Source organism: Neopsephotus bourkii, unplaced genomic scaffold (assembly GCF_033783945.1).
Source record: "Neopsephotus bourkii isolate Nb327-2 ecotype Australia unplaced genomic scaffold, CSIRO-AGI_Nbou_v1 NB_1768, whole genome shotgun sequence".
NCBI lineage: Eukaryota > Metazoa > Chordata > Aves > Psittaciformes > Psittacidae > Neopsephotus > Neopsephotus bourkii.
In genome coordinates, this window is record NW_026902242.1 from 1,481,644 (window position 1) to 1,490,423 (window position 8,780).

An 8,780-nucleotide genomic window follows, 5' to 3' on the forward strand; every position below is an offset into this window, starting at 1 on the left:
ATCGCGGCCAAGACAGCAACGGGGCAGCGTGCTAATAAATACGTGTGCGTCTCTTCCCAGGGTTTGATATTCCTGCTCCGGACCAACGCAGCTCCCAAGTCTCTGCCTTCTCAGGCTCTCGCTTGACTCTGTAAGTTTGGCTTTAAAGTTCACTCGTGGTGGGGATTTGCGACGTCGTCGCATGGGATTTCATCTCGTTGGTTGTCGTTTGCTTTAGGGGTTGTGTTGGTTTGTGGTTATTTTTCTGCTGCTGCTTTTTGTCTTATTTTTCGTTATTTTTTTTCTTTCTTTTTTTTCGGGTGGGTTGTTTTGAAACCCCAATTTTTGGAAAGTTTTCCCTCAAAAACTTGTGGCTCTGAAGCAGCGCAGGGAGAGATCAGGGTCGGGCTTGCTCCAGCTGCTGATGCTGACTCCTGATCGCAAACCTGCTGACGTGCACCGGGATGGGGACCACGATCTTAGGGTTTCGGGAGGGCTCCCCTGTCTTGGAGTTGGCGTTGCCCGCCTTGACCCGTTTCCATTTAGCCCGTCTGTTCTGGAACCAGATTTTCACCTGCACCTCGCTGAGTTTGAGGGCGTGAGCGATCTGGGACCTCTCCGTCAGGGACAAGTACTTTTTGCAGTGAAACTCCTTCTCCAGCTCCAGCAGCTGCTCGCTGGTGAAGGCTGTCCGCCTCCGCCGGTTTTTGCCCGTGGATGTGGTGTTGGTGGAATTGGGGGGGTTTTGGGGGTTTTCCTCCAGCGTGTTGCCAGAGTCCTCTTCCTTGTGAGCCGCCTGGCCGGGGATGTTGTCATCCGAGCTATAGTCTAGATCGCTGTCCATGGAGAAACTTTCCTCCTTGCCTTTTGCATCCTCTTCTGCTTTGGGGTCCTCCTTCCCCTGGCCCCGGAGAGCCCCGGCTGAAAGCGAAGCAGAGGCCTTTCGTTAGTATTCGGTACCCTCTGTCCCGTGGCCACCGTGCCGCCCGGGCCACAGGTCCAGCAATCGCCCTAAAATTTTTCACTTTGGGTTTCTTTTTTCGCGGCTTTCGGTTGGATTTGTTTGATTTCTGTTATTTCAAGCGGTGGGGACTTGAAACCTCCCTTCTCCTCCTCCTCCCTTCTCCTTGGCCTTGTGGACACCCCCGCCACCAGCCCTCCTTTCCCCCAAGGGTGTCTCCCTTCTCTGGAGCTGCCCCATGCCACCACCCCCTCCCAGCCAGCCCCGCCGGGGGATGCTGCGCGGAGAGGACGGTGGGACCCCGATCCCCCCCTCTCTTGCCCAGCCGGTGCCGGCGCTCACTCACCGAGGGAGGCCTGGACGGCGTCGGCGGCGGGGAACGGCAGGAGGGCTCCGTCCTTCCCCAGGAAGGCTTTGCCATCGTCGCCGCCGCCGTCCGGGGGGATCCCCTCGGCTTTATCGAAGTTCCCCGGGGGTGCGAACTTCCTGGCGGCCTCTTGGTGCTGGGGAGAGGCGGGGAAGGTGCCGGGCAGCGTGGCCATGAGGGTGGAGGTGAGGGCCATGCCCTGGGCCAGGCTGGAGCAGAAACCCGTGGGCAGGCTGGGGAGCTGGTGGTGGTGGGGATGCGCGGGGGGCAGCGCCGGCTGGAGTGCGCCCTGCGGTAGCGCCGGGGGCGGCGGGGGGGGCGGCGGCAGCACCACGGGCCGGTAGGGCATGAACATGGGGTAGCCGGTGTAGACGAAGTGGCCGGGGGCGGGCGGCGGGGGGCTGCCGATGAGCGAGTCGATGCTGAAGGCCGTGCTGCTTCCCAGCGGGCGCTGCATCATCATCAGCGAGGGCTGGAAAGCCGCGCTCATGCCGGAGCGGCGGCGGGAGCGACCTCCTTCCTCCTCCTCCTCCTCCTCCTCTTCCTCCTGCTGCTGCCGCCGCGGCCGCTGCTCCTCCTCGGGGCCGCGCTCACGCGTGGGGCAGCGCCCGGGCAGCGCCGGGGCGGAGCGGGGCCGCCGCCCGCCGCCGCCGCCCGCACATCGGGGCTGGCCCCCGCCCGCCGCCGCGTGCGCCCCCGCGGAGCCCGCCCGCCGCCGCCACCACCGCACCGCTCTGCCCGCCCGCGCTCCCCCGCGCCCATTCACATTTTGCCCGGCTGGGAACCCTGCCCGCCCCACGTGGCCGCCGCCGCCGCCTGCCATTGGGCGGGAGGGCGGAGGGGCGGGGCGTAAAGGGGAGGACACGCCCCTAGCGCCTCCTCTGTTCACACAGCCCCCCCCACCGCGCAGCAGCACCGCGGCCGCTGGACGGGACGGGGCGGTCCACGCGTGAGCGGCCGCGGGCACACCGGGAACCCGCGGTGCCGTCGGGGCCGCAGTGGGGTCCCCCCCGCTCCGTCGGGGCGTGTGACACTCATGCCCATCGGACACACCAATTTGATGCCTCCAAAAGCATTGAAAACCCCCTTTTTATTTTATTTTTGACAAAACCCCCTATTTTATTCACGCTTTTCTCTCCCTCCCCCCACCCCCCCCCATTTTTTTTTTTCCCCTTTAAAAGCCCCCAAATAGGCTCCATGTGGTTCTGGGTAAAGTCAGCCCCTTGGCTTGGCTTTGAAATTGCTTCTGCAATTATGTAAAAGAGCCATTCAGCAACACGGCGGAATTAAAAGCGATGGAGGGCTGCTCCCTTTTCTCCGGCGAGCCTCTCATGTTGGCCGGCTCAAAGCCTTTTCCAACACGATGTCTTTGGCGAGGACAAAAGCTGGGACAAAAAAAAGGGGGGGATGGGGGGGGAAGGAAAATATAAAAGCCCCTAAACTTGTAAATTGAACGTCAAGGGAACTTTACACCATTTCAAAGGCCATAAATAATGATAAAGGGACCAGGCGAAGAGGCAAACCCAGGCAATTAATGGAGGTTCCCAAGCAAAGATCAAGTGGTTTGGAAAATAAAATTAAATGCAAAAAGAGAGAGGAGAAGGAGGGGGGAAAAGAAGGGGTGGTTTGGAGCTGGCTGGAGGTGGGATCCCTCCTGCCTTTGGGAAGTTGAAGCATTCCCGGGACAATGGTGTTGGCTGCGCCTCTGAGCTTAGTTTTGAAGGTTTTGGGGTGCAACCGCGACTCTAAGTGGTTTCTGGCTCAGGGGGGCATCCCCCAGAAGAAAGGGGCAGCGGCAGATCCTGATCCTGCCTGGCTGGGAGCTCCTAATGGCCCAGTGCTGGTTTCTGGCTAATTGATGCCAATGTTTTTCCAGGGGAGAATGGCAGATGTGAGGCTGGGGGGGCTGCACACCCTATGAGGAAGGTGACACCCCCCAGCAGCTAAGGATAAGGACAGCCACACTCTCTCCCCCAAATCCCACCCTCCATGCCCCCCAAACCCCATGGGGCACATGGGGACAAGGCAAGGGGTGAAGGTGGTCCCTCCAGCATTGGCTGCATGGCCCAAGGGACCCTCCCTTTCAAAGCAGCAGAGGCTTTACCCACCCTAAACATGCCAGTTGGGTTTTGTCTTGGGGGGGGGGGGAGGTTTATCACAACCTCCCACCCAGCCCTTAGCAAGTCCCATTTGCAGCCCCCCCCTCCAAACCCATTCCCACCACTGAAGCCTGGTGGTGTCCCCAAAAGAGGGGCTGCCCCCCACCCTACGCCTGGATATCTGGGTCAGTTTATCCACTTCCAGCCAGCATCTGAAACCATTCTTTTCTTGGCAGAAACGATTAGTGAGGGGGTCATTGCTTTTGGCCCTCGGTGCAGTTTCACCAGCCGGTCCTGCATCTGAGTCCCCATATCTGGCTTAACGCAGCTTTTGGGGGTACCAAACCCACTGGTCACCCAAGGAATGGATTTAGGGATTTTTCCCTCCCCAACACTGCGTTTCTGCTGGAGAAACACTTTTTCCTGGCTATGTGGCAAAGGAGACGGGGTTGGCGTCCACGGATGCAGCTGCTGCTGGGGATGTGTGCACACACACACTTTTGGGGCCCATCTCTGACTTCAAGGGACTGGGAAAAGTTTACTTATACAGCTCATTTCCATATGTCCCGGCTCCGTCTCGCGGAGGCCACCATATGTGCGGTGATGCAGTGCTCGGGATTGCTCCCAGCACTGCGCTGGCAAGGCTTCGATCTCCCCTGTAGATGCTTCATAGCCACACGTGTGGTTGTTTCTATCTGGTATTTATTCCCTTCCACCCCGTCCCTGTGACCCAGCAGCAGGCATCCTCCGATCGCAGCTCTTCTTTTGCCTCCCACCATGGCAGATGGAGGCGAGCTAAACCCTCCAGCCCCCCAAATCAGCAGCATCCCCACTCCTTCCAAATCCAGCCAGAGCAGGCTGGAAATCCTTGCCGAGAAGCAAAGCTTTCGTTTCAATAGAAAAGAGAGGAGGGGGAAACAAAAATCATCTCTCTTCAGGAAACTGCCTTTGGTTGCGGGAAGGGGAGATAATTAGGCATGGTAATGTGGCAGGGCATGGAAATGTGTACCAACACCCAGCTCCTGCAGCTGTTTTTATTGTCAGCCCTCTTCAAAATTTGCCCACAAACAAGTGCCTTTGCAAGACGGGAGCATTATTGCAGGCGAGAATGGGCTTTTTGTTCGGCACATAATTAGCTGATTTTTCTCCCAGAGAAAAACGTCGGCGATCTCCTGATTGTCGCGGCGTGATTGTGCCTGGGAAGTGTAACAGGCGGGAGGGAGGTGAAGGGCAAACAGGGGAGCCCCATGGAGGGACCCCTGCCGCGGCTGGGACATGGGAAGAGCCTTTCCCAGCAGGTCTAACTCTGATTATATGGCAGAAATCACAACTTTGGAGGGTCATGCTTGGTTGGGAGCTGGGGGAAGGCCCCTGGCTGGGCCGCACATAGGTGCAGACCTGGTTCTGCGTGGCTCCAGCTTGAAACATGGTACCAAATGCTGCTTGGGGAGGCTCATGCATCACTCACATAGGGGCTGCCGAAGAGCAGGTGGCTCCTGGCAGCTTCTTCCCCAAAATAACCTCCCCAGAAAAGGAGCATCAGATATGTGGAGGCATCCTTGAACTGGGCAGGTTTTGGTGGGGATGTCTGTGACTGGGTGTGCTAGAGAGACTGTCCCCCACATCCGTGTAGGGAGGGAGACACAGCTCTTTGAAGGGAAGTGAAACGGGAGCCAGGAAGCAAGAGGAAAACCTGGAGGTTCTTGAGCCAGGTGCAAGTCTGTGGGGTGGCAGAGGTCAGAGCATCCCTTCCACCTACCTGGGGGCTGATGGCTGCTTCTGGCCCTTTGGGCACCTCCAGCTTGTTTGCAGGGAGCTGTGCTGTGGGTTTCCATGTGGGATACAAAGGCTCATATCCATCCTCCCACCAGCTATTTGGGGGTGTACCATTTGGAGCAGGGTCCACTCTGCTGCTGGGCCATTGAGGAGGGGTGGGGAGATGAATGAGCTTTATTTTGTAAAGGATGATAAACCAAATGACTTTATCAGAGGCAAAACTCAGGTTTATGGAGATCCTGGCGAGCTCGTTTTTCGAAGACACTCTGCCTTCGCTGGGAACATTTTAATTGCATGGGAAACGTCACCAAAAGCATCTCACCCTACTGTGCCTTTATGTTTTTAAAGTGATTTTCCTAGGGAAGGGGTATGTAAGAGGGGAGACTGTCAGCAAAACTACCCTTTCCCCCCGCAATCAGCGTGTACTTAATGCTGCAGGGATTAGGTGTGAGCGCTCAACATTAAAATAAGGGGTGCAGCCGGGGCTCTCCATCGTCTACCTGTGTCACCCCTGCAGTGGGGAGGCTGTTCTGTGCGTGGCCGTGGGTTTATTTCAGTGTGTTGGGGCTTGCAGGAGCTGGGAGTAGGCGGGATGGGGATTGGGGAAGGAGGATTTGGCCACTGGCAAAGGCTGAGAGCCGAGGGGTGTGAACCACAGACCCGGGAAAGCCTCTCCCGCCTCCCCCTTCGGATTCCAAGCAGGGGAAGAGAAAAACCAAAACAAACCGATACCCCCCCCCCCCCCCCCCCCACCACCTCCATCATTGGTCGCTTAATCCCATTAACTGCTTCCCGTGTTCCCGTTTGAACTGGGAGCGCGGCCCCGCGGGGAGCTGGGACTGCCCCCCCCCCCCGTCGCTCCTAAGGGGGGGGTCTCCTCCCCGCACTGTTGATGCGCTGCGCGGGTTTGTTGGTTTAATTCCTTTTCATCTTTTTTGTTGTATTTCCCCCTGTTTGTGGGGTTTGTCTCTTTCGTTTTTTGGGGAACAAACTCGAAGGTTCTCGGGATTTATTTTCGGGATGGGAAAAATAGGCTAAAAGGGTAAAAATAACGCCGTGCGGGGTAAAGAAAAGACGTTTGGCTTTCGTAATCCCGATTCCTATCCCGATATTCGTTCGGATGATGGGAAAATGGGCGATTTTTCTCTTTATATATCCCCCCCCCCCTTTAATTGATATGTATTTAAATAACCCGAGTCCAAATGTTTTAAGAAGACCAAAGGAGACGCTGAACAAACCGCATCGCTACGGAGAGGTTCTCTCTAGCGGTGGGAAAGCCACACGCGCTCCCAGGCACGGTTTTCCCGGGAAGATCGTGGAGAAATCCGGCAGTTTAAAAAAATCCCGACTAAAAGTCTCAAATATTCCCAGGTCAGAGGGGCACCGTCTCATTAAAATCAGCGCGGTCCTGAAACTGCACTGCAGACATTAAAGTGCAGTATTTTTCAATTAGAGCTGACGAATTCAATCAAAATTCCATAGATTAGGATGAAATGAGGCATGGGTCATTTACAGGGGAATTTAATTGCAGAGCCATTAGACAAATAGTATATTTGCCATTCTCACATTATCCATCATTTTAGACATCAATAGAAGGAACAGCATCTTTACTAATACAGCAGCACTTCCCAATCTCTGCCTGTAAACACTCCCTTTCCCCATAGCTCCTGATTATATCTGATTTCATTTAAAGCCATGGGGGATTATAAATGTTCCTGCAATCAGGTTCATTAGGACTACAAGAGGGGAGAAAAAAAAAATAGAAGGCGAAATCTCATTTCGGGTTGGGATTGCTTTGCGGATCACCCGCCTCAGCGCAGCCTGCGCGCTGCCTCGCTCTGCTTCGGAAAATAAAACCGTCATAAAATCAAATGCGGCTTCATTACCGGGGCCACCACTTCGGGGCTTGATTACCACCCTGATGAGCCCCTTTTGCAGCCGTTGAGAAGGTGGTGGGGAGCAAGCAATTCCCATCGGGATCACAACACTTCCCCCCCCCCCCCCATCAAAACACCCCATTACTTCATCCCGCAGCCTCTCCGGGGGTTCCGGCTGCGGCTTCGGAGGGAGCCCGGGTCGGGAAACACCCGACGGGCTGGAAAAGCCTCTTTCTTGGGGGGGGGGGGGGTATCCTTAGTTCTCCCCATCCCCGACTGTTTAACCAGCAAACAGAGACGTGTGTGCATCAGGGCGGGTAATTCCTATTATTTGGAGCTTATTTTGCAGCCGCTGCCGGCCGGGACCATCGGTGGTTTTATTGCTGCAGGGTGGAAAACCGAGACGGACCAGCCCCGCCACAAGGAAAAGGCGAGGAGCGAAGGTCTCTGACATTTTTTTCCTTAATAGAAGCTTAATATTAACCGCCTTTCATAAAACACGCGCATCCGGATAGACTTCGAGAAGAAAAAAAGCACCGAAACCCCTTCATTTCACCCAAATGTATGGTGTGTTCGCTGCCTCAGTAATTTAATTGGAATGAAACGTGAAAAATGTGTCATTTTTGGGAAGAATTTATGCATCGATTCCTGGAAATCTCATTGTCTTAACTAGCAGCCTACTGTGTTCTGTTTAGCAGGCATAATCGCATTTTTATGTGTCTCCGTATTATAAGTTAATGTGACCTCCCGTCTTTAGCTGCTGGAATAAAAAAGGAAAAAGAATGGAAATGATCCATTCCCATAACATCTGCATCAAAACAAGGTGCCGGCAGGAGGAAAAAAACCCTGACATATATATATCTGTTCGTGTTTGTATATATATACACACATATGTATGTGTGTATATACCCACCAGCTCTTTTGCCCGCCTGCCAAACTTATCAGCCCCAGTTGAGCCGCGCGGCCACCGGCGGAATGGCTCAAACCGTGGGGAGGGGGGGGAAACCCCAAACCCATCAAATTTATTGATTTTTTTACTTTTTTCCCCTCCCTTTTTTCCCCCTTTTTCCCCATTTCCGATGCTCCCCCGGCTCCGTGCGGAGCCTCAGCAGCCCGCGGTATCGGCGGCTCCCGCCCCCGACGGCAGCCTCCGAGACCAGGGCGCCCCCTGCTGGCTCCGGGGCGCCGCGCAGGCAGCGGGGGGGGGGAGGGGCAGCAGCCCACCCTGGTTCGTGGTGTTTACCACCCCGCTTCCTTCCGTTCCCTTCCCTCTACTTTTCCATCCTTCCCTACACCCCTGCCACCCTTCTGCCCGCAGCAAGGCGTCTTTTCCTCCCCCCCTCCGCCATCCCTCCAACCCTTTGATGTCCATTTTTTCCCTCCATGGGTAGCTGCAGCTGGGGAGCCGAGGCCATGGATTTGGGAGGAGGACGGGATCGCCTGGTGGGACTCTATCTCCATGCAAGCTTGCCCAATACGGATGTAAAACATGTCATTCTTCTCTACTCGGGGGCTACACTAAAGATGAAAGGCTCATTAGAAGCACCAACATTTAGATTTGGCTGGTTCAGCCACACAATGACTCAGCCAGGATGTGTTTTCCCTTAATCCCTTTCAGTTCTACCCCCACTGAAACAAACCATAAAGTAAAGGAGCCACTGAAGTCATGAAGTGCCAGGTCTCAATGTGTCATGGGGCTTTGCTGTAGGGCATTCCCGTGT

The 8,780-nt window shown here is 55.6% G+C and overlaps 1 protein-coding gene across 1 annotated transcript; it reads right to left on the reverse strand.

Annotated features, from left to right (window-relative positions):
• Nucleotides 1–328: 328 nt before the first annotated feature.
• Nucleotides 329–1,945, reverse strand: GBX2 (gastrulation brain homeobox 2). The gene is made up of 2 exons (XM_061378944.1): nucleotides 1,287–1,945; nucleotides 329–900 (listed from the first exon to the last, which is right to left on the reverse strand). The coding sequence occupies exons 1-2, from the start codon at nucleotides 1,795–1,797 to the stop codon at nucleotides 377–379; spliced, it is 1,035 nt and encodes a 344-aa protein (XP_061234928.1). The 5' UTR covers nucleotides 1,798–1,945; the 3' UTR covers nucleotides 329–376.
• Between the last annotated feature and the right edge of the window lie 6,835 nt (nucleotides 1,946–8,780).